The following is a 26,348-nucleotide window of genomic DNA, read 5'->3' on the forward strand; positions in this document are numbered from 1 at the left end:
TCTTTTTTTTTTTTTTTTTTGGTACTGGGGATCAAACTCGGGACCTTGCACTTGTGAGGCAGGCGGCAGAACCACTAAGCTAAATCCCTGGCCCATAATTTAAGTTGCTTTTTCTTTTTGGTACCAGGGATTGAACTTGGGTCCTTGTGCTTGGGAGGCAGGCAGCAGAACCACTGAGCTAAATCCCCAGCTCTGAAGTTGCTTACCTCTTTAAAGTCATGGAAGAAGAATAAAATCAGTGTATTCACAGTCTACTAAGGAAGAAAGTATCTCTGGAGTAATAAGATTTCACTGGGAGTACAGTAAGTCCTTGACTTACGAACACTCATATTGTGAACTTTCGGTTACCAACGACCTCACATTATGAACATTCGCAGATATGAGCAAATTGCGCAAGTAGCTCACATGCCTGTCGGACATTGTCACAGTTGTACCACTGCGTGCTTACTGTACAGTGCAGCAGTTTTCAGTAGCCCAGGACATCCGGAAGCAAGAGGGAAAGCAGCAGTGATGTGGAGGGGACTTCTAGGAAGTGGGAAGCAATGTACACTGTATATTTGTGACAAAGGTGTGTAAGACTCACTCTGATGGACTTATGAACGTTCTCCCAGGACAGAACTCATTCTTAAGTCAGGGACTTAATGTAGCAGGAAATAGTGCAAGGTGCAAGGGCCTGATAGGCCACATGAATGTCTGAGGAGCTAAGTCTTTCTCTGGTCTAACAAGGGAACAGAAAAACAGGATGCTCAGGCTCAAGAGGAGACCGTCCCCATGAAAGCAGTCCCCATCCTCCTCTGGCAGAGCATGTCCAATCCTTCAGGTACCAGCACAACTGCCATTTCCCAAACATGGTCCTCTCAACAGCCACATGCTCCACAAATTTTGCCCTTCTCTGAAATGAAAAACCCTTACAGTCTATATCGGACAAATCAGCATCTAATTATATGGTGCTTTTATTGTGTCCTCTACTTATTTCCTATATAATCATTGTTAATATGCAAGTTTCTACAAAAGGACCATATGGTGCATTTCTTCTCTTTCCACTACAATGCTCAGCATAATGCTGATGAACATTTACTGATTTTGTTCACTGTTCGCTGATTTACCTAAAAAAATATTTAAGCATCTCTATGTAACATGTGATGTGTTACTGTGTAACATGTACTGCAGATACAATGGATAACAAGATATATGTCCTTGTTATCAAGGTGCTTAGACTTCTGAAGAAGACATAATTAAATAAAATTCTTTCACAGCATGGTAAGGAAAGGAAGCATGGTTTAGGCATATACAGGATAGGTTTTCTGAAAGAAGTAAATCACTCCAGCAAAGGCCTGCCTTAAATATAAAAAGAAGTGAGCCAAGGAACAGATATTAGAGAAAAGTGTTATCTCAAAAATACTAAGGAGCTCAAGATCACGATGCCATGTGCTGTGCCAACCACTTCATATTATCTCAGCTATTTCAAAACATTCCTCAAAAGAACTATTACAGCCATGTGACAGATGGTTGAAAAAATTTTATAGATACAGGATGAATGCCTAAATTGGTTCTGAAGGCTAAAATATGTTCCAAGGCTCTCCAATTCTAGCCTATCTGATTTTATATTGATATAAAACCTAAAATTAAAAGTACTACTTGATTTATAGATTAGAGAAGCAATGTCATCTTCTAGTAATTTATATATAATACTACAATGTTTGTGGGGGTACCAATTAAACAAACCTGCTCATATAAAATAATGTTTTGTTTTGGTACCGGGGATCAAACTCAGGACCTTGTGCTTGCGAGGCAGGGGCTGGAACCACTGGAGCCAAATACCTGGCCCTCATATAAAATAAACATTAAAGATCACTCTTGTAGCTGGGTGTGGTGGACTATGCCTATAATCCCAGCTCTCTGGGAGGCTGAGGCAGGAGGATCCCAAGTTCAAGCCCTGCTTGGGCAATTCAGTGACTTAGCAAGACCCTTGCCTCAAAATAAAAAATAAAAATGAACTAAGGATGTAGCTCAGTGCCAAAGCTGAGTTCAATATCCATTACTGGAAAAAAAAAATTACTCTCATTAGTTTCAATGGGAAAAAGTATTAGGAAGAAAATTTAGGTCAGGGCAACTGCATGGAATTCTTGAGTTCTCATCCCAACATCTTCACTTACAAACTATGCTCAATTTCCCACCTCTAAATTACAAATGATATTTATTTATAGGATTACTGTAAAGTTCAATGAGATAATACAGTGCCTGACATGAGTACATAATAAATGTTAGCTATTGTGATCAATTCCTTCACAGACCTGCTGAAAAACATCTTCTTTGGGGTCACGTTTGGTCCCTGAGTGTAGGGTATTCACATGGGCCCCCTCGCTGTCGCTGGTGACAGAGGACCGGCACTCTGGGCCATGCAGCAGGTCGTCCCATAGCATATCCTCAGTCTCCGAGTCATGGCGGGTGCTTTCTGAGTCTCTTCTTGACAGGCTGAGGCTTCGAGAGCCACCACTCATGCCAGATCTAGAGCCCTTTAAAGGAAAATCTTAAGAAATTGTTTTTCATTCATCTTTAATTATATATCTGAAATAAAATTAAAACAAGTTATCTCTAGCAATGGCGAGCAAAAAATTTCACAAGTTAATCACCATGTTGTTATTTACTCACAGGTTTCATATAATACATTTGAATATTTAAATGTTAAACTCTGATGACCCTAGCAAGCACAACTTTAAAGGGACTCCCTCTAGAAGTTATCACCAAGTCATGGGATTGTTCAAGTTCAACTCAGGGTTCTGAGATGGGAGCATTTTCTGTAAGGACTCACTCAATTGGCTTGGCTGGGCCTCGGACACACAGTGTGCCCTACTTAAATACTGTGATCGTGACTATAGATCTAGTGATGACCAAGGCCCAGCATCACCATGTTAAAGGATAACTGGGGAGACAGGAGCATAGACAGTTTTTTCATGACTTCAACTGCCTTGTCAATCAAAACAAAACTAAAACCACATCATCATCTACTCTGCTTACCTCTGAATTACCATATTACAAATATGCCCCTTAGCTTTCAAGATGAGATTTTGTTACTGCTCCCACCTTTCAGAGGTCCCCTTTCAGCAATATCAACCCCACTTATGATACTTAAACTCCGGGCTAGGGGTATAGCTGAATGATACTTAAACTCCGTGCTCCAATTGAATATTAAGTAACCACATTGCCTCTTTCTTAACATCACCTGTAATACTTTTATGATTTAAATCAAACTAAAACAGAACTCATTCTTTTTCTAGGTGTAAGCCAGTCATCTAAGTTTCTAAATAAGTAGACAAATAAATGGAGATAAGGAAAGGGTAGGCCTATATAAACACTATCTTAGGGTAACCAATAAGAAAAAGGAATGGATGAAGTTGTTACACTCTACAATACACCTTGAATGCTGATCTTTCGAGAATTCTTTACCTGGCTGAAGGCTGCTGATTCAAATTCCGATTCAGCCACACTGTCTGAATCTCGTACTATATGACACCACCTTGTAGTGGTTTTCTTTACCTGCCAAAAATCAAACCAAGAAACAATAGGAAAACATGTTAAATACCTTGTTACTACTGAATGATTTAAGAATTTAACTTCTAAACTAAAACAAAAATTACCTGAGAGTTTAGATGCCTTGAAAGTATTGATTTTCTATTAACTTCACAATTATTGTCACTTGAAGCCCCTTCCACACTCCTTCGCAACAATATCATCTGTGTCCGGGCCTCACCATCTTCCTCACTGGACAGGTCATCTGAAACTCCATTGCCCAAACGCCTGTATGCCTCCTACAAAGAGAACAGCAATACCTTCACAGGGACAGCCCAAAATACCCTGTAAATTGCATATGTAAAAATTAAACGTCAAGCAAAAGCTACCAAGCAGTAAAAGTAAACTAAATCAAAACTAAACAAACCTGCATATTACTTGATCTCAATATTAAAAAAAAATTTTAAATTAAGGAAAACAAGAACTTGAAACTAAAACAGGCTAAAGTCAAACTCTAGGCCTAAATCACAACTCTATTTTTTCTTTTTTTTTTGTACAGGGGATTGAACTCAGGACCTTGCACTTGCGAGGCAGATACAGCACCACTGAGCTAAATCCCTGGCCGCAAATCTTCTATTTTCTAGCTATGTAACTTTTGGAAATTTACTAAATTTCTCTGAATTTACTAAATTTTTCCATCTGAAAAGAAATGACAATAAAAGCATCTGTCAAACAAGGTTGTGGAAAAAAAGGAAGTTTGCATGTGTAAAGCACTATACTCAATAAACATTAGTAGTAGTAATGGCTCAATGAATACTAGACTAAAAGCCATGGGCTAAAAAATAAACAGTCCAAGACTGAAAAGTAGAAGTTAGTTTTAGACTAACAGAACAACGCATTTTCACCTAAATTTAGAAAAGAGTGCCATGCCTGGCTGGCAAGTACAAGGTCCTGATTTTGATCCCCAGTACCACGAAAAAAAAAAAAAAAGAAAGAAAGAAAAATAGTTTCCCAAGCCCTAATATACTACCACTGCCTCCCTGGAATAAGACACAGTGGTCTCTACACTAATCTATTGGGAAGACTGGATCAACAGTAGAATCAATAACAAGTTCTAGTCATAGCTGAAGAATAAGCTCCAATCTCCGTGTGATATTTTCTTTTTCATAACCTGTGGTCTTATTTATTAGACAAACTTACAAACATGTTAGTATCTGTTTCGTATTTCTAGCAGAGTTCAAGAACAGGAAAATTTTACACATGAAACAAAAGGTTTTGTTACACCCATCTAAATCTTACCCTATGGCACTTTTCTCCATCTGAAAATTTTCCTTTCTCTCTTGTTTGCCACATTCTAAAATATGGTTGACACTGCCTCTTCTTAATGATAGGATGGAGACAACTTGAGTGGTTGTCAGTTTCAGTCCCTTTGTTAGATAGTAACTTTACTTTTTTAATCCTATTTTTAAAAAAGAAAGAAAAGGATTACTAATTACTTTTCTGAGAATGACTCCTTTCATGAAATCACTTTCTTCTGAGGAATGCAACATATTCTGGAAATGAAGAAAAATCAAATTATTTTCTAGGCCTCCAGCTTGCTAAGGGAGAGACTCACAGAGAATATGAATCTATTCGTGTCAGGTGAGAAGCGGCATGTATTTTTCAGTTTTGTAAGGAAACAGACTAACAGTCCTACTCACTTGTCCTCTCAAACCAGTGGCAACTCCTACTTCACATGGCCGGTTAAAGCCACGTGATAGCATGTCTGTCTCGCCTCTGTCCATCCTCCTGAATAACGGCCATGCTGCGAAGCCCAGCAACTCTCAACTCCTTCACCATTGGATACACCTCCATTGGCTAGGTGACATGGCCATATAATCATTCATAATATTCTTATTCCTGTGACTGTACCACACCTGCTACCCTCACCTTCCTAACCACACAGTAAGATCACTGAGGACAGGGACTCACAAGATCAATGAGGACAGGGACTCACCACACCCAGCACAAAGAACTCAAACACTTCAACCAAGGGTATAAACTTATCTTTGGAAAAATAAGTGAATACACTGCATCTTCAAAAAAGTAACTAACTGCAAAAGAAAATTTAAGTCACCATCATTAATATAAACAAAATAAGCATTTCTTTGAGTCATGTTAGTGCTGCCAACTGTAAAATTACAAATGAGGTAATATTTCTCCTTGATCCATTTGTCTTTCTGCCCAGGAGCCCATCAATACCAGGTTCCTGTGCTGCATCCCATCATCAAAGAGTCACTGGTGCTCACACTACCATATTTCTGATCTTTTAAAAATTTTCTCTCAAGATGTTAGATGATAAGGCTTCAAATAGTTATCCTTTCAGAGTATTTGTAGTTTTTGTAATCCTGTGGTCTGAAAGCCTTAAAATCAAACAGAATAAAACTGCAATGGTAGAGTACTAGATTTATAAGTAACATGAAAGAGGATCATTTGGAGTAAGCAAATCTTTCTAGAATCCTTAAAAATCACAACACAATAACATGTCTACACTACTTACTCCTGTGGCCCAATCATATGATATACCTTGTGAACACTAATGTGAATAGAGAATCACGTAAATATTTCAATGTAAAATTCCCACCTGTTGCCAAAGAGAGTCCCCCAAAAACCACCAATAATGGATGCAGATTCCAAAGTTTCTATTCCTCTGACTTTATCAGAGGAGTTACTACTTCCATTTTCTCGGCTCCCATCACCATTTACAGTTTTTCGTAATTTTCTACAAAAAAAAAAAATCAATAACTTCAGATTATTTAAGGCCTTTTCTGTTTTTGCCCATAATATCCCTAGAAAATTATACCAACAGATTGCTCCCTGTAATCAAGGATAGTTAACTTCATACAATAAGGATGAATAATACAAGAAAATTTCTCATTTGGGGACACAAATAGATTCAAAACTGAAGTCCTATGTCAATCACTTTGTTCAGTCACTAAAGAAATAGAATTGCTATCCAGAAACATTACTAGAAAAAACGTTCATTTGTGTGACCACAACAGACTTTTCCGACACACTCCACACCACCAGCAGGAGCCACTTAAATATAGACATTAGAAATCTACCCCTTTGGCACATTTAATCAGGACAACACAAAATAAAAGCAACTGATCATTTTTTATTGACATCCTATGCAGTTTAGTGATATATCTCACAAATATCAATGAGACACAGTGCAGCACTTATTTCCTCAGAAAATATTGAATCAATTTAACTGGATTTACAAGAAATCTTCTTTTTAGAAAAATGTTTTGAAAACTGGGGCTGGGGTATAGCTCGGTGGTAGAGCATTTGCCTAGCATGCACAAGAGCTGGGTTCAATCCCCAGCACCACAAAACGAAAAGATAGAGAATATGTTGAAATACATTCCACCAAATGGAAAAATTGTTATTTTGCTATTGGTTAGGGAAGAAAAATTAGATATTCTAAAGAAATATAACTTTTGGAAGACAGTATTGAATATATCTTTGACAATGTCAGCAGTTCCAAAAACAACAAATATCAAATAATAAAAAGTTCACATGAATTTAATATGTTAAAGACTCAAATTGATCTTGATCAAAAGTTCAGACCACTTAAAAATCAATTATGCACTTTTGGAAAAAGGTAAAATTTTGGTAGCACTAATCCAATGTACCAAGATACTTGTGGACAGTGAATTTTCAACAAAGTTTGATTAAGCCTGAATTTCAAAGAAAAAATTTTTTCTTTTGGCAGTGCTATGAATAGAAACCAGGGCCGCACACATGCTAGACAAGTTTACAACTGACCTATACCTCCGGCCCAAGAATGGATTTTAAAGGCAGTATTTAAAATAAATTTTAAATAATAATATAGTATAGGAATTCTCCTTTTAAGAAACGGCAATGAATGACAAAATCTCACCTGAGATTAGAAGTTAATAAGGCTTTTTAGTATGAAGAAAAAAAGCATTTGAGGTAAAAAAAATAATGAAGAATATACATGGAAGAGGAAGATTTTTAATTAATCGAAGATTTTATAAATCTCTTTAAGTAACACTTCCAGAAAATACAAAAACTAAGATATAATTTCTCATCTCACCTCCTTCTCCGATTGCCATTGTTTCCTAAAGGCCTTGCTATCTGCGTAGACACAATCTGACAGTGGACAGTTCCCATGAGTAGCATAAGGCACAAGGGTCCAAGTACTTCACTTACATTCACAAGAGGCATCATAAGATATAATACAATCGCTATAACTGGATAGAAGAGGTTTCAAAATATAAAGCATTAGAATTCATCTGTAAAATTAATTCTAGTAACTATATAAATTGTTTCTACAATCTGTCATTTTAAAAAGAACTTAACATAAATCATTTCCTAGAGTACCATCCACTTTCATGTTAGCTGAGTGAAAATCTGAAGCCACAGACTGCCAAGTAAGTGAAGGATAACATGTTGAAAGTACTTGCCTTTCTGGTAGCCTGATAATCTAAGTATTACTAAAGGGTTCTCATCCTAAAACTACTGTAGATGCTACATTAAAACACATTGTGAAGTGCCGTTCCTGTCAGAGGAAGGGTATTTTCTAAACCTCAGTGTGCACCGAAAGCAACCAGCAAAGCTGAGATTTGAACTGAGGCATCCAGACTCCAGCATTCTCATCTTAACTACCATGCCATGTTGCTGCTTTGCATATGTTTATGAAATGTTCAAATAAACAAATGATGCAAGATATGACAACTATCAGGAACTATCTCCAAGATTTTCAATTTGTAATTGTATAGGTATGTTCTTTCAGACTTTAACACAGTGGTAATTCTTGAGCTGTATAAACTATTACAGAATAGAGAAAAAGAAATCTAGCACTTACCCAACATACCGAGATCCTTGTTGGTAATGAATTTTCAACAAATTTTGATAAAGGCTGAACTTCAAAGAGAAGGCTTTTTTTCCTTTCTTTTTACCTTTCTGGGGAGCAAACCCAGGACTGCAACATAACCATAAAACCCCAAGAAATGGCAGCACCAAAATAAATTACAAACTTTGTTGAATTGTGAATGTGGATATAAATTCATCAATAAAAAATTTAATGCACTATGAAGGCAGGGATTTTTGTCTATTTTCTTCACTGATAACCCTGGATCAGCACTCGACACATAGTAAGCACTCAGTGTTTGTTGAATGAGTGGTTGAAATTCAGCCTTTACAACATGAGTTGAGCAATATAGCAAAAGAACTCACCAAGACCATGAAGGGTTTATACTAGCAACGCAAAAATAGTTTAAAGTAGAAAATCTGTCTGTTATGACTTGTGTTTAGATGTGCCCCCAAAGCCTCATCCTTTTTCAGAGATGGCTGGATCTAGAGCGTGTGATGCTGGGACCGATCCATGGTGCAATGCTATGCTCAAGAGCACCAGGATTAAGGGTGTGAGTGTTACCACCCTAAGTAGCCTACATGGAGTATAAATGGAGCAGAAAGAAGCTGTTAAAGCCTCTCGTTGCTTTTTCTGTCTTCCACTGCCATGAACTGTTGCCCCTCTGCCACCCTGCCTTGGAGCCAGCCGATTATGGATGGAAACCTCTACAAACTGTAAGCTAAATTAACCTTTCCTCCTTTAACTCTGGGTGTTGGGTATTTTGTTTCAGCAATGAGAAAAGTAACTAAGACACTATCCAAACCCTTGCAGAAGGTGACTGGGCTCTGTGCACATGAATGAGATCAGTGCCCTTATAAAAGACTGTCCCTTAGGTCAGGCGAGGACATAGTAAGAAGACTGCCATCTAGACAAGCAGACCCTCAGCAGATACTAACTGTGCTAGTGTCTTGATTTTGAACTTTCCAGTCTCCAAAAGTGTGAGAAATAAATTGATTATTTATTAGTCACCATGTCCATGGTATTTTTGTTGTAACTTCTCAAATGGACTAAGACAGAGACTGGTACAGAAAAATGAAGGGAGTCGCTGTAACAAATACCTAAAAGTGTGGAAGCAGCTACAGAACTATCCACTAAGTGGACAGTCTAACAGAAGAGTTTTGAGGAGTGGATCAGAAAGCCTACATCTCCAGAACAAATTTCTAAAGGAGATGCTTAGGGTTCAGAGGGAGAAAGAAATAAGTTATAAAGAAAACTTCATGTCTATAATCCCATTTCCTTAGAAGGAGCATAAGTTCAAGGCCAACCTTGGCAATTTAGCAAGAATCTGTCTCAAAAAATAAAAAGGGATGGAGATACATCTCAACCCAAGGCTCTGAGTTTACCATCAAAATATTTTAAAAGCCAGGTATGGTGGGACACATCTGTAATCCCAAATACTTATGAGGTCTGGGCAGCAGGATAGCAAGTTTGAGCCCAGTCTGTGTAGCTGAGCAACTGAGTCTCAAAGTGAAAAGTAAAAAGAGCTGGGGCGGTATTATGGTAGCTCAGTGCGGAGGTCCGAGTTTCAGTTCCCACCACCACCAAAACCAATGAAGGAGGGTGGCAGAGAAGCAGAGAGAGAGGAAGAGGAGGAGGGAAATGAGGAGGAAGATGGAGAGGAGGAAGGAGAGAAGAGGAAAACACATCAGGTAGTGATGTGCAAAACTGACAATAAAACTGCCTTGGGTGACAGTGAGTGGGGCAGCAGGACTATGGGGAAAGTACAGATAGGGATGGCTTCTCTATGAAAGCGACACTGGAGCCGAGGTCTTAAATTTGGGGGGAAATGAGCCACTTGAAAATCCCTATGAATGTTTCAAAAAGAAAGAAGAACTCTGTATGAAAACCTAAAGAAAGGCATTATACCTAGAGTGAGCATGGAGGAACAGGGCTAAGAAGCGGAAAGCTGATGTCTGAGAGGAGATAAGGAACAGATTACATAGGGCGATATAAGCCATAGCAAGGACTTCAGATGTTTATTCTAAAGTCAAGTGAAATGAAAAGCTTATAGGGAGAAAAATCACAGGATAAAATTCCCAGTTTAAAGAGTTTCTCTAATTGTTGTGAGAAGAACAGTGGGCAGAAAGAAAGCTGAGTAGACATTACTTCAGTGGCCTGGGCCAGAGATAAACGTTCTGGGACTGCGTTATTGGTAGCAGAGACTGAGGTGAAGACTCAAGATAGGCTCCGGAGGCAGAACATAAAGAAAGGATGGCAGACTGGATGTGAGAACTATGGTAGGATAGAGTAGGAAGACTTATTTTCACTTGAAAATGGGTGATGGATGAAATCAGTTAATGAAATGGAAAAGATCTAAGAGGAATGAGTTTGTACAAAAAAATCAAGATATGATTAAGATGACTTTGATATGACTAAGTTCAAGATGCCTACAAAGTCTCCATATGGGAATGTCAAGCAAACGGTTAGATTTACAAGTCCAAAATGCAGAAGAGAAATCTGGCCTGAAGATATAAAATCTGGGAATTGCCAACATGTCGATTTATGCTTTTTTAAAAGGAGCTTGCTAAGAGCACTTAAAGAACAGACAAGAATACAGGATCCAATCTTGAGGTAATTCAACACACAAAGGTTAGACAGAAGAAAAGTCTGACTAAGCTAGCCAGGGAGAGGGATGGAAAGACGTTTCAGAGAAGAGTTAGATGATCATGCTTGCTCTCTTAGAACAGTAAGTCCAAATAGTTTACTTCCCTTTGTTTCTTTGTACTTTAAACCATTTTAAATGGAAGGGTAAATGTAAGAGTAAGTCTTTATTATCTGAAAACAAAAGCAGCAAAATGAAACTGTCAACTCTTCCAATTACCTTGCATGAGGTAAAGCAGTAGCAGCCAAACAAAGATTCTTAAAGAGGTAACCTGAATCCACCAATTGCTGAACAATGGAAAAAACACAACTCGAACAAGCCCCTTCCGAGTCAGAGATGTCCATGGAATTTCAGGTTTGGCTTTGGCAAATGTTGAGCCTTTAAATACAAGAAAACAAAATAAGACACCTGTACACACACTATATTGATGGCCACTTGCAGTACTAACTTCAAAACAGGTGAGAGCAAAAATAAGCATATGACTTGTGCAGTTAAAAAGAACCCTCTAGAATGAGCATTAAATATAATAACTTCTTGGCCAGGGATTTAGCTCAGTGGTTCCATCGCCTGCCTCGCAAGCATAAGGACCCGAGTTTGATACCTGGTACCAAAATAAATAAATAAATAAATAAAATAACTTCTTGTCTCAGTCCCTAGGAAAGGAGTGCAAAATAATCAGGCTCACAATATATTTTTCTAAATTATACAAGTCTGCAAGTTCACCCCCCTTTCTCATTACATGAAAACCATGTAATTTACATGACCACCGATATATTAAGGCAAAGAAAAAAGGTCTCAAAGCCTGAAAAATGAAGGAAGAATTTTACTAAGTACATCATCACATAGAGAAGGATACCTAAAAGTAATCTGCAGTACCACTATGAAATAATACAACAATATGCATAAGAAACAAACCAGTGTTAGGACTCACCTCTGATTAAGTCAACATCAATCAAGTCTGGTTTTATGCGACCCATCTTTTTTGGTTTATTTTTGAACCCCTACAATAAAACAAAACAAAATAGAAATAAACACATAAGAAAGACAGTATTTTTAAATACAAAAAATAAACTTACGTTTCGTGTCTGACTTCCTTTTACTGGAGATATTTTCATCCTAACGCTCCTTAAAAGACTTGTTATTAATTTACGTTGTTTCAGTTTTTAGTCTTATCAAATAATACATGCATATGCTTTATCTTTTTTAATAATCAAACAATGCCAAAGGATCAATAAATTAAAAATAGTCCTCTGAGCCATGTCCCCTCCTCTCAATTTTGTTCCTCAGAAACAAGTAACTTTCATCTTGTTTTTCTATACTTCTAAATAATATGCTAACACTGTTATTTCTTAATTTAGATTCATCACTATCAATTCTTCTACTGATTTCTTCATATAGTAAATGAGAATATAGCTTTTAGACCACTAATATCCATAACCTAACTTCTACACCCAAAACATATATCCTCACAATATACATACACACTTGTGTATTTTTAAAAATGCAGTACCTTCACACTGAATTACATTCCTAACTCCCTTTTCATTTTTTATTTTGAGACAGAGTCTTGTTAAGTCATTAAATTGCCCAGGCTGTGCATGAACTTGGTCATGCAGATGCCTCAGGTTGAGATTATAGCATTATCACACATGCCTTAATTTTTTGATAAATGAATAATCAGTACAGTATTTTCACTGTGAAAAATGTTCCCTGCAAGCAAGAATATTTTATATTCTTTCATTTACTCTATGAGATCAGTCAAAATATTTGTCATTATGTAAATTTAAATAAATGCTAGAAAATTATCTGAATTTGAATAAATACTAGAACTTATTTTAAAGTTCCTGGAAACCCCCTTTCCGGAGCCCTCTATCTTCCCATACCAGATAGACTGTTCTCTGGGTCTACTGCACAGCTGTAATCCCAGGACTTCTCTTTACTGTCATCCTTCACATTCACGACAGGGCTGTAATTCGTATGTCTCGCTGCCAAGCAGCTTGAACCACTGGTGGTACATGCATGACTGCTCCATTGGGTGACTTTTTATTAATTTTATTAGTAAAAAGACTGGTAAAAGTGATTAGATCCATTTGTACCACTGGTGGTATAAGCCGCCCAATGGGATAGTCATACATGTATCACTGTTAGTTCAAGCCAACAGCAACATGTTAATGTCTCCTCTCCCATTCTCTTGGTCCTCGTGGGCTGTTATCTTTTTTCTTACTTGTTGTAATTTTAGAGTAATTTCAGGAAGAGAATAAATGGAGATTAATGCATCCACTCAAAATGTCACCTTTAATGAGGAGGTTCATTGATCATATACCCACCAACCACATAAGAAATACAGCTGAAGTAGCTTCTGAGGTTGACCAGCCTTTTTTTTTTTTTTGGTACCAGGGATTGAACTCAGGACCTTGCACTTGTGAGGCAGGGGGCAGCACCACTAAGCTAAATCCCCAGCCCTAGACCAGCCTTTTTTATTTCCTAGGGCTAAAACTATGTCATTTATGAACAGTGGCTTTTGTTTTTCCTAATATTAATTTTTAAAAATCAAAGAATATTTAAAAAAATATGAGGATGTTCTGCTCATCTTAGTAAATGTATTGCAAACAGCATGTTAAACGCCAGTAACAGAGAATATTCTTGTTTTAATTTTATTTTGGAGGACTCAGTTTGACCATCACTAAAAATGTTAGATCTAATATATTCTCTCAAGAAATTTTAGAAGACAATTTTCGTTGTGAATATGTATAAAAATTCTGGGGTATATTATTTTTCCTACTTTTCCCTACTATTGGTGTGATTTTTAAAATAGTTTTCTTGAGGTATCATTAATATACTAGTAATGGATGCATTCATTTTTAAGAATGCAGTTTTAGCAAATTAATTCAGATTGTTAGTAAATACGTAGTATACAATCCTTCTTACTCAGGTTTTAGGGTATATCAACCCAAAAAGTTCTTTTGTGCCTGCCTATTAGTCCATTTCTCATTACCATTATAAAGTAACTGGCTGGGTAGCTTTATAAAGAAAAGAGGCTTATTTTGGCTCACAGTTCTAGAGATGTAAGGTCTAGAGGTGACATCTGGTGATAACCTTCTAGCTGGCAGCTCTGAGGTGACATAGAGCATTGCATGGCAAGAGAGAAGAAGCATGTGTAGGTGTGTCTTCTCATGTCCCTTCCTGTCCTTATAAAGACACCAGGATTCAATCATGGTGATTCTACCCTTATGAATTTATCTACTCTGAATAACCTCCCCAACACCCTCCCTTTAACTACCACAACCAGATTACACTTCCACCCTCCAAACACCTCATAATGGGGATTAAACTTCAGCACACGAATGAAACCTTAAAGGATACTCAAACCATACCAAAACCATAGCAGCTTGTTTGCAGTAAATCTATTCCTACTTGCTACAATAGGCAATCACTGCTCTTTTTATTTTGTATCTGTACAGATGGCTACAAATTTCATATAAACAGAATCACACAATATGTTTGTGCCTGATTTCTTTCATTTGGAATATTTCTGAGGCTCATCCATGTTTTTAGTATAAATTAATTATTGCACAGATATAGCACATTTGTTTATCCATTCACCAATTGGATTTTTTCCAGATTTGGGGCTATTGAGAATACTGCTGCTGTAAGTATTTGTATGTGTTTGTTTTTACTTCTCTTAAGTACCTAGGAGTGGAAATGCTGGTCCATATGGGAAGTATATATTTAATTTTTTTTAAAAACTCACTTTGTATTCTCCACTCCAAACAGCAATATATAAATTCTAGTTTTTCTGTGCCTATGCTAACACTTGGTAGAGTCAATCGTACACTTGGTACAGTCAATCGTTTTAATTTTAGCCATTCTACTAGGAGTAAGTATCTTCTAGTGATTTTAATTTGTACCTCTCTAACAACTACGAGCATTAAGCATCTTTTCATGAGCCCACTAGCTATTCATTTACTTTCCTTGGTAAAATGTCTCTTTTAAGTCTTTTGCCATTTTTAAATTGGGTCTTCAAACTCTTTACATATTCCAAATACATGTTTGTGTGTGCCTGTGTGTATGATTTGAAAATATTTTCTAACATCTTATTTCTAAGATACGGCAATTTTCAGTATTTTCTTCTACAAAATCTATAGTTTTAGTTCTTGCGCATATTATTTATGATCCATTTTAAATTTTTGTGAAAGGTATAAGGTTAAGTTCATTTTCATATATGTGGATATTCAATTGTTCCTACACTACTTATTGAAAAGACCACCATTTCTTCATTAAGTTGCTTTGGCATCTTTATTAAAAATCAATCTATCAGCTGGGCATGGTGGCACAAGCCTGTAATTCCAGCACTGTGGTAAGCTGAGGCAGGAGGATCATAAGTTCCAGCCCAGCCTGAGCTACTTAGTGACTTAGTGAGATCTTGTCTCAAAATAAAAAAATTTTAAAAAGAGAATGGAGTTCAGTGTAAAGGCTCCGGGTTCAATGCCCAGTGCCACCCTCCCAGCCAAACTGAGTATCAAAATAGGATTTCTTTCTAGATTTTCTATCCTGTTCCATCGATCTCATACTCATGCCAGTACCTTCTATTTTTATTACTATAGCTTTATAATAAATTTTCAGATGTGATAAGTCTTCCAACTCTGTTTTTTTTTTTCCATTAAGTTTACTGGTACATTTTAGGTATAAAATACAGTTACATTCATCATTGGGATCTTGTACCATTACATGAGTATCTTGGTTCTTATTTTTTCCCCATTCCCCTGCCCTCCCTTCACCCCCTCCACCCTTCCCTATTTGCAAAGACTTTGTTCTCATTCTTTTTCTTTTCTCATATTTTTTCTTTTCCTTTCTTTCCTTTCCCCTACCCCTCCCCCACTTCCCCTACTCCTTTAGACCTTTTTTTCCTATTACACAATATCAATTATATATTTTTTAAATTACAATATCCAAATTTGAGGGCAATTACCACAGAGTTTATAGAATTTAAAGGATAAAGAAAGCATATTACAAAAATCTTTTTTGAAATAAATTTGACAACTTCTAAGAAGTACCTTGGAAGACAAATTAATGAAACTAACTCTGGAGGAAATATAAAATTTGAAGAGTACCTATTAAAGAAAGTATATTCCAAGCTTGAAAACCTACCTATATGACAACAGCAGGCTCATATACATTTTAACTGACAGATTATATCAAACATTTAAAGCAGAAGAAAGAAGGAACACTTCTCTCATTTTAGGAAATCAACATTGTGCTAATGCTAAAACTGGATAAAGATAATAGAAGAAAAGAGTATGAACATAGTTAAAAATTTGTTTAACAAAACAAACTATTAGAAGTCAGATCTGGCAGGATGTAGAAAGTGGTTTTATTATAGGGATGGCAGTGTTGGTTCAGCATTGGAAGATACAACCCCAGAAGTTATTTCAATAGAGGAAAGGAAAAAGCCATATGATCCTGTGAGTTGTTGCAGAAAAAGTATTGGACTAAATTCTACAGCTGTTCATGGTAAAAGCTATCAGGAGACTAGAAGTAGAACAGAATCTTCTCAACAGATAAGCCATGTACTCCATACTTCCAGGAAAAATGCCTTATATGAATGGAAAAGATACAATGCTTTCTCCCTAAGGTGGGGAACAAGGGCAGATATGCCTACTTTTCTTCATCTGTCCATTAAACTTTGAAACACAGGCCCAAATCAAAATAGTCTGGCAATAAAATGACACAATTAGGATAGGACTGGCAAGGTAGAAGTAAAATCTTTATATGTAGATGAAATGATCATCTACAGAGAAAATATTAAGAAATCTCTAGGAGCCCCTAGAACTTGTATTTGAATTTAGCAGGATTAGAAAACATAAGGTATATATAAAAATTCAGATCTATGTATACTTGCTATAAATGAAGAATTGGATATTGAAATTTAAAACTTATATAGGAGTACAAAGGACCTAGCAAAGTAAAAAGAAAAAAAAAACAGTGTTGGAAGACATTTATTACCTAATTTTAAGACTTCCTCTAAAGCTACAGTAATTAAGGCAGTGCTGGCATAAGGAAAGACATATAGATCAATGGAATAAAACAAAGAATCTAGAAATAGAACCGTACATATATGGTCCACTGCCAACTCTGTTCTTTTTAAAACTTGTTTTTAATATTCTACATCCTTTTCATTCCATGTAAGTTTCAGAATTAGTTTATCAATTTCTATCAAAAGCAAAAAAACAAAAACAAAAAACTGTTTGGAATTCTAAAGGGATTACATTAACTATGGATACACTGGGAGAGAATTGGCACCTTACAATACTGAGTCTTTCATATAATGGGCATAAATGTTATGTTCCTTTAGATCTTCTTTAATTTTTCTGAGCAATGTTTATAATCTTACACTTCCTATTCAAAGCTTATTCCCTATTATTTTTATTCTCTTTGATGCTGTTTCTTAATATTATTTTTTACTCTTTTTTGAGACAGGATGTTGCTACGTAGTTCAGACTGGTCTTGAACTCAACGCAGTCCCTGCTATCTCAGTCTTAATATCATTTTTCGATTACTCATAGCCTCTATACAGAAATACTGTTAAGTTCTGTTTACTGAACTTGAATCTAAAGACCTTGCCAAATTCATCTGCTACTAATTTTTTGTGATTCTTTAGGACTTTAGAAATATAGGATTATGCCAACATGAATAAAAGCACTTTTCATTTTTTTCCATTTCGATGCCCTTTATTTAACTTGCCTTATAGCACTGGCTAGGGCCCCTAGTACAATGTTAAATAAAAGTAGTGAAAGTATACTTGCTTTGTTCTTGATTTTAAGGGGAAACATTCCATCTTTAAGCATTAAGTGTGATATATGCTGCAGACAACCTTTAACAGATTGAGGAACTTACCCTCTTTTCCTACTTTATCATTAATGGGCACTGAATTTTGTCAAATGCTTTTTATAAGTCTTCTAAGATCATATGACTATTCTATTAACATGGCACTATATTACATTACACTTTTTAAATTTTTAAAAATTTTTATTAATACATGCTTGCAGTACATAATGATTACAATCATTATGGGGAGTTATACATGTATATAACATAGCTTAATTCTTTTCACCTCCCCTCCCTCCCCCTTCCCTCCATTTTGGTCCCCTTCCCACTTGCAAAAGATCTGTTTCCTATTATCTTTTATTTTGCTTGTCAAATTATTTCTACTCTGAGTTTCTCATATTAGAGAAACCACACAATATTTAACTTTGTGTGTCTGATTTACTTCACTTTATGATCTCAAAGTACACCCCTTTTCCTAAAAAGTGCTCCCCTGTGTATGAATATCACATTTTCTTTATCCATTTATCCACTGATGGACATATAAGCAACTTACAAGATTTAGCTATTATAATTTATACTACTATAAACTTGGATATGCATATATCATTGTAATACAATACTTTTAACTCTTTCAGGAAGATAACTTGAAGGGGAAGGCCGAGTTGAATGGTATTTCTATTTTTAGTTTTTTGAGGAACCTCCATACTGATTTCCATAGTGATTATTTTCAAATGTTAAGCCAATGTTCAATTTCTGAGATAAATCCCACTGGATTACAATGGATACTCCATTTTATACACTGCTAAATTTGGTTTGTTCATATTTGGTTAAGATTTTTATACCTGGGCCGGGGATTTAGCTCAGTGGTTTTGCCGCCTGCTATGCAAGGACAAGGACCTGAGTTCAATCCCCGGTACCAAAAAAAAAAAAAAAGATTTTTGTACCTATGTTCACAACAAATTTTCTTACAATATCTTCACCTTGGCTTTTGTATCAAAGCCATATTGGTCTCAGAGAATGAACTTGAGAAGTGTGGCAGACCTCCCTGTTGATTATGCCCAAAGCAGGTTGTAAACAGTGCAGGCTGTAAAGAGTTAACCCCGCAATTGGCTTAAGAAGTGAGTCTGACCAAAGCATATGAGATTACATACAGCCGAAGTCACAGTGACTCTGACCCAAATTCTGTTCCCAGCCTAACATAAGAATGCTTTGTCTCTTCTCTTACAAGCCTTGCCTGCATCAGCAATGTATCCCTAGCAGCAACCACATGTAGCCCCTTCATGTATCCCCTTACTCCAACTTAATTATGATTGTCACCAATAAATATCTACAGTTTTAGCTGGCCAGGGTCTTTGCTTGCTCAAGCACTGGTCATCCCAGTTTTCCATCTGTCTCTTTAATTCTGTTCCTAAATCTTTCTTCTAGCCCTACATTGTTGGCACTGAGGAGGAGATTGGGATCCTTAGCATAGGTCTCCGACAGAGGAGTGTTATTTTCGAGGCAGGTGACAGAACCACTGAGCTAAATCCCTGGCCCCTTTTATTTTCTCCCTTATTTTTGGAGAGAGTTTGTGTAGGATTAGTATATTTGTTCTTGATCTAATTAGGTTTTACTCATCCTTCTGATCTCATTGTAACAGTTTCCCAGGAAAAGCTTATCTGATTTTCTTAACTAGGTCCATTTCCTTTAAGTGTAATAGCTTGTAAATAATAGTTTTTCTTAGCATTTATCATAGAACACTTTTATTCATTAGTAGGATTGTTTTTTTTCTTCCATCTTACCAAACCTCCATAAAAAGAAAAATGTTGTGTTTTTGCTTACCATTATGTAAATCTAGTTACTTCTCAAACACATTGTAGGTAGGCACTCAACAAATATTTGTTAAATGAAGAATATATAATGGCTACTTTAATTTACTTTGGTATTTCTTTCCCTGTTTTGGGTTATTACTATTTCCCCTCTCTAGAATGGTTTGTTTGCTTTTTGTTTTTTGAAACAGGGTCTTGCTATACAGTTAAAGCTGGTTTTTGAACTCACTATGCTTGCCCTTAAACTCATGGCAATCCTCCTGTCTCAGTCTCCTAAGTACTGGGATTACAGGTATGCACCACCACACCTGGTTTAGGGTCTTCAATATTAATTTGATTCAGGCTGGAGATTTAGCTCAGTGGTTCCGGTGCCTGCCTTGCAAGCTCAAGGTTCCAAGTTCAATCCCCAGTACCAAAAAAAAAAAAAAAAAAAAAATATATATATATATATATATATATATATATATATATATATATAAATTTGATTCATTATAACTCTATCTAGACTTTTTTGGTTCATATACTCATGTAGAATATCATTTCATCAAGTATTACTCTGGAAACATTCCATAGATTTTGTTACAATGTCTATATTTTTATTTCTATACTTGGATAACAGGATGTGGCTTGTCTACTAAAAAATTATCAACATCTTTCCATTTATTATAGAATAACTAAAGTGTGGTAGGGCCCCTCCGGACATGTCAGGGTGGGAACTTTTTATAATGTAGCAATATCAGCCTCTGTGTAGCTCTGATGTAATTCTGTAACATAAATCGTACCCAACCAGACTGTAGACTGTTATTGTATACCCAACCAAAATAAAATGTTAGTGTATGTCCCTATAAAGAAGACAAAGGCATAAAAATTGTATAAAAGGGTGCAATTACACCATGTTCTGCACTCAGGCCTTGGATATGAATCCCGAGTCAGTGCTGGCATAAATAAAGCTGCTTCCTCAGAAAAGGGTCTTGGTGTCCCATCTCTCGGCACGAAAATCTCACAGCAAAAGTTCTTAGCAAAGCAGTTGGGTAATCTTCAAACTCATGTATGGGCTATCGCTGTGCACAACCTATACTCCAACCATACTGGGCTACTTGCTGTTTCCTTAAACAAGTCTTATACTTCTGTTTGTTAATCCTTTTCTACTTCTTCTCAGCGTCTAGCCAAAATGCCTTAGACACAGTAGTTCAATAAGCATTTGTGGAAGAATTCATATTAGGATAGAGATGTAGCTTAGTTGTAGAGCACTGGCCTAGCAGGTACAAGGCCCAGGGTTCAATCCCTAATACCATGCAAAAAAAAAAAAAAGAAGAAGAAAAAAAGAATTCATATCACTTTTCATGATCCATGTAAGAAGTTTAAAACTTCAAAAATTTCAAAATTTATATTTAAATTTCATACTTCACTTTTATAAATGTAATTAAAAATTCGTAATAGTATTGTGATTTGATGATTTCTTATTTTTTAAATTTTTTTTCTTTATATTTTGTTTGGCTTCAAAATATATGAATGTGTGTGAAACTATTATTAAACTGCATTAGCTACTTTTATTTATTTTTTTGGTACTGGGGATAGAACTCGGGTCCTTGCGCTTGCACAGCAGGTGGCAAAACCACTGAGCCAAATCCCCAGCCCTCAATAGCTACTTTTATATCTTTGGCCAATTTCTATCTAAAACCTAACTAAACATATTTGAAAAGATATCTTGAATTTTCTCCCACCATCACTGACTCTATAACACCCAGGAAGACAAGAAGAGGTCTATCTTTTTCACTGTATTCTTAGTACCTGTTGTGTGTGCACATTAGCTCAGTCAACATTTATAACTGTCTTCAATTTCATTCTTTTCACTGCTGCTAAATTAAAAAGTATATATTAAGGAACTGTTAGATCACCATGTGACAGAACAATAAGTAAAAAACATGCATGGAAATGTAAGTCAATTTAGATGGAAGTCAATTTAATTCAGTAACAAACACTAAGTCTCTAGTGTGAATCAAGATGTTTTGAGAATGGGATATAAACATAATTTTTGCCCTTGAGGCCTATGAACATGTACAGGTTAACAAATAACTGATATGGTGCACTAAAAGAAAGGTATTCAGTAAACAGCATGGAAGTAAGAGTTGAGAAAAATCTAAATTGGTTAGAAGAAGGTCCTTTATAGAAGTAAAATCTTTTTAAGGGGGAAAGGATCAAAAATGATCAAGATATGATTTATATATGTACTAATTCCCCAAAATAAATGCAAATATTATGTAGCACAAACATAAACCAATAAAAATCTTTTTTAGAATATGGAAACCAAAACCCATACAAACTTAACTTGTTCAAAATCACAAAGCTAGAGGTCACAAAGCTAGGTCTGTTCCATTACATACTTACTGATACTGTTTAGCTGCTCACAAAGGAATAATAGGAGATTTACAGAGTTATAACATAAAATTAGGGGATCTAGTCATCCTAATCCCATCTCCCATTAATATAAATAATCAACAATTGTGCAAACTGAAAAGTTACCATGTAGTTCAAATAGCTTTCTAATTGATTGGTCTATAAAGAAATGTACCCTATATGTTGGTTAAATATATTTTACCAAAGAGATTTAAATGGTCCAATCTAACTAATGTGACTTATAGATAAGTAGAACACTATTAAGTTGTACATAGTATTTTTTAAAGTGATAATAGAAGTTCTGCAAATCTTTTTTAAGAAAAGGTCCAGAAACAAGAATCTGCTGGCATTTATGAGCACTTTCCAAGGCAGTAAGACCCTGAGAACGTATAGATTTAAGAATTAAGGTCAGTAGACAAATATATTCTTTTTTTTTCTGGTATCGGGGATCAAACTCGGGACCTTGCACTTCCGAGGCAGGCATGGCACCACTGAGCTAAATCCCTGGTCCTTGACAAATACATTCTTTTAAGGGCCACAGCTGGCTCTTCAGGCTTTCCACATCTCTCAAGACTATCTAATTACATTTGACCATCAAGCTACCATTCAATGACTTCATTGGCACTAGAACCACCACTTCTCTTGACCTACAACCTAACTTTGAAACATTAGAAGATTAACTCTCCCCATATTATAAATTAGTAAGCTGGCATTCTAAATTATACATCAGTGTTTGCTTGCTTGGTTAGGAGGAAAGAACCTAAAAACCTGCTCAGTTCTAAAGATAGTATATTAAAAAAAGGTTAAGAACCTGAAAAATATAAACACTGGGGGCCATCACTTGAGAGGCAGGAGGAGGATCACTATGAGTTCGAGGCCAGTCTGAACTGCACAGCAAGATCCTGACACCAAAAACAAACAAACAAACAAACAAAACCAAGGAGGGGGACCACAAGCTGGATTCAGGCCAAAAATGGATTTTATTTGGCTTGCAGGGTGATTATGGTGATGGTGAGGAGGAGGAGGAGGAGGGAGGAAGACAGAAGAGAAAAAGGAAAAGAGAAGAACAAATACCTTTTAAAAATCTGGGAATTTCACATAAAAATGCATATTTCCAGCTTCTCTTGAAAAATCTGAAATTCTGGCAATACTGGGCCTGACTTGCCACGTGGTAAAAACTAATCAAAGTTAAGTAATCATAGCCCCACTTATATGGGACGTTTGGTACTAAAGCCATGTGTGAATTGACACATCATTATGCATGCTGTTTTCTTATAAACTTCAAAGAATGAAGAATGCCATACTTGGTGGATAAGTGCAGATTTTTTAAAGTACAATCCACTCTTTACAATAATGCAGTAAAACAAAGCTAGAGTCAAAGAAATCAATTTACCTTAATCTGAGTCTGTTCGATTGACTTTTCCCATATCTGCTGATCATATGCTCCAATCTGAAATAAGGAGCAAGCTATTTAAATGATGCAAAGGCAATACTTATATTTTTACGTCAAGCTTCACATGGAAGTCAAGTCATTAATCTATTAAGTATTAATATATCCAAAAAATGTTTCTGCTTCTCAAGAGTTAGAATAAATATTTCCAAAAACTATTTCCTTTAAAAATCTAAAATAGCTGGATTTAAAAGTAGGTTAAAAAGCAACACCCAAAATATTTCAAATCAAATATTACCTTAAAAGATATTTCCACTTCTTAAGGAAAACATCAATAGGAATACTGGAGAAGAATAAAAGGTAAGGGACAGCTCAATAAGAGGACAGTATCAATTTAAGCCATGCAGATAAAGGCCTCCTTCGTATTTCTGAAGTTTGATCAGAAGTAAACTTTCAAAGCATTGCCTTGGCTTGTGTATGCAGCTTGGAGAAGGGAAAGAACTCGAGAATCTTATCCTAGACCTGGAACTGAGTTTATAATGACTTCTACATCCATTTTTGCATTTATGTTGAGATACTATATAATACCTGGCATTATCAAACTCAGGAAAAAGTAACGTGATATTCCTTGTGGAAACTTTCTGCAGGAAGTATGCTCTGCAAATAAAAATTACTGATATTACCTTCTTTTGATACCACGATATAGCATCTCTCTCATTTGAGGCCATCTGTGTCTCCAGCCAGAGAGTGGGATTTCACTGAAAATTAAGGAAAACCGGTCGGTGAGTCCAGTCGCTGAAGGTTACTCTCCCAGTTTGGGGTGCACTGGGGAGCAGCAGTCTCCTTCTCGGGCTGCTGCGGGGGGGGGGGGGGGGGCAAACGGTCCCCGCTGCGCCAGGGAAGCTTCTGCGAGACTTCGTGAGCGTGTGTTCACGGACGGAGGGAGGGAGGGAGAGAAGTACCGGGGTACACTCGCCCGCCCCCAGCGTCCCCTGGCGTCCGACTCTTACCTGGTGCTCGCTGCCAGGCAGGCCGACGGCCGGGTCCTTCCTCCTCAGTGGCCCCGGCCGGGCCGAGAAGCCGGGGGCGAGGCGGCGGGCCCAGCAGGCCGCATCTTCCCCGAGAGGCCGCGACGCCGGCGGGGCCGTTACCATGGAGACTGCAGCGGCTGCACCAGCCTCGGCAGCAGCTGGCAGCCCGCGCTCCAAGGAGGGCAGTCTGTTGTCACAAACAACGCACCTACCAAGTCACCGGATGGGCCATTAAATAAGCAAAGAATGGCCTGGGCAATGAGGGGGGTCAAAGAGAAGGGGCCTTCGCTAGGCCGCCACTCACTACAGCAACGGTAAAAGGACTTGTACCCCTCTGGAGAAAGCCAGGTGCGAAGGCCCAGGCCCTGGAGGAGGCGGCAGAGCGGCGACGCGCGTCTCCACTGGCCGGCCGGGTAACGCTGTGACTCAGCCGCCCGAGCCTCGGTGCAGACCACGGCGCTTCGGCTTCCGCTTTCCGCTCTAGCCGCCCAGCTGGCTCCGCCCCCGGCCCGGGCCTTCCCTCTCAGGGCTGGGGCGCGGCGCTGCAATCTCCGGCTTGGAGCGGCTTCCCCCAGGGCACCCAAAGGTCCCGCTTAAAAACCACTTCCTCAGAAACGACTTTCCCATCCAGCGATCTCTGGTTCGCGTCTTCGTAGCACTTTGTTTCACTACTCCATATTGGTTTTCCCCAGTGGGCTGCAGGGCCCGAGGATCTCGGATTGAGGCCTGCCCGAGCTTGCACACAGGTTCTGTGTTGGTTGAGTGAACGACTGCTGTGAAATGCAGGGCCCAGGGCTGCAAATTAGTGACTCTCTCTCCGCCCCTCGGCACCTCTGGGACTTAAGCTTTGTGGATTTCAAGGGTGTAAAGGAAGAGGAAGGAGAGAGCCTGGTCTGTCACTGATCGCTTTTCCCAAATTATAAGGGAAGGTGGCAGCAGGAATTTCAAAATTCAAGCAGGCCGGGAAGGTCTGGAGAAAACGGTTGCAACCCTCAAATGAATGTTAACGATGGTAAGGTTTCCAACCTGCCTTCGCCTTCCTCTTCCCAATTCGATTTTTCTCACCTGCTACTAACCCCAAGGGCCTTTTTCTTCATTTTATTTGAAGCTGTGTTCTTGCTTGCTCACAGAGAGGAACATCTGGGTCAGGTAAAGCTAATTACAAATTAATAACTACCACTTGAGAAAGCCTAAGAGACTTGGTGTTAAACATTTTATACACATTCTTAAAATATTTCCGTTATACCGACGAGGAAAATTATTATAAAAGTAACTCAGAACTTTAAAAACTTATTCACCCACATTGGCGGTGGTTTCCAACAGCTCTTGCCCATTTGCCCTTTTCTCTTCCTTAGAGCTGAGCATTACAATTCTGTTGGGTTTCAAGTCAAATAGCCATCTGAAATGAAGAAAGAAAACTTTCAAGATACTTGCTTTAAGACCCAAATTACATTAATACCAAAAGCATTTTACTTTGTTATCACGGAGGTTTTTTAGGGGGGAGGGGGGCTTAGAACTTGTTTGGGAAATGGTACTGGGAAATAATGGAAAGTAACACCATTTTTAGGAGCCTTGTTAAAAACTTTTCAGTGTTCAGGGTGCCACTGTGTAAGGCACGGGGCTTTGAACCCAGGACTACACTCAAATCCCTGCTCCTACTAATGAACTGTGTATTTTTAAGCAATGTATTCAATCTAACAAGCCTGCTTTCTCACCTGTATTATGGATTATCTTTCTACTAAACAAAAAACTGATGAGGGGAAAGAAATCCATTTTATGTTAGGCGCTTGCCTATAACCCAAACCGCTAGAGGCTGAGGTAGAAGGATTTCAAATTTAAGGCCAGACTGGGCAACTCAGAATGA

The 26,348-nt window shown here is 37.4% G+C and overlaps 2 protein-coding genes across 19 annotated transcripts in view; both read right to left on the minus strand.

Annotated features, from left to right (window-relative positions):
• Positions 1-24,604, minus strand: part of Phtf1 (putative homeodomain transcription factor 1) — a 45,565-nt gene extending 20,961 nt beyond the window's left edge. For 16 of the 18 annotated variants that reach the window (XR_015451835.1, XR_015451834.1, XR_015451833.1 and 13 more), the window contains exons 1-11: positions 24,464-24,604; positions 24,137-24,211; positions 23,457-23,513; positions 11,965-12,034; positions 11,253-11,411; positions 7,613-7,769; positions 6,134-6,271; positions 4,810-4,969; positions 3,639-3,809; positions 3,448-3,537; positions 2,295-2,516 (exon numbers count right to left, since the gene is read on the minus strand). Coding sequence is in view for 6 of the 18 variants with exons in the window: in XM_087212716.1 (XP_087068842.1) it covers positions 2,295-2,516; positions 3,448-3,537; positions 3,639-3,809; positions 4,810-4,969; positions 6,134-6,271; positions 7,613-7,769; positions 11,253-11,411; positions 11,965-12,034; positions 23,457-23,513; positions 24,137-24,181 (1,269 nt within the window). In the remaining 12 variants the exon portion in view is untranslated. Of the gene's footprint in view, positions 1-2,294; positions 2,517-3,447; positions 3,538-3,638; positions 3,810-4,809; positions 4,970-6,133; positions 6,272-7,612; positions 7,770-11,252; positions 11,412-11,964; positions 12,035-23,456; positions 23,514-23,751; positions 23,797-24,136; positions 24,212-24,463 lie in introns of those variants that run through there. The other 2 variants (XM_087212715.1, XM_087212714.1) reach the window with 2 other exon arrangements.
• A 1,116-nt stretch (positions 24,605-25,720) lies between these two features.
• Positions 25,721-26,348, minus strand: part of Rsbn1 (round spermatid basic protein 1) — a 54,137-nt gene continuing 53,509 nt past the window's right edge. The window contains exon 8 of the mRNA XM_087212709.1: positions 25,721-25,883. The gene's annotated coding sequence lies outside the window, so the exon portion shown is untranslated. The remainder of the gene's footprint in view (positions 25,884-26,348) is intronic.

Source organism: Heterocephalus glaber, unplaced genomic scaffold (genome assembly GCF_053883595.1).
Source record: "Heterocephalus glaber isolate CG9 unplaced genomic scaffold, H.glaber_assembly_v1.0 deba00001442, whole genome shotgun sequence".
Taxonomy (NCBI): domain Eukaryota; kingdom Metazoa; phylum Chordata; class Mammalia; order Rodentia; family Bathyergidae; genus Heterocephalus; species Heterocephalus glaber.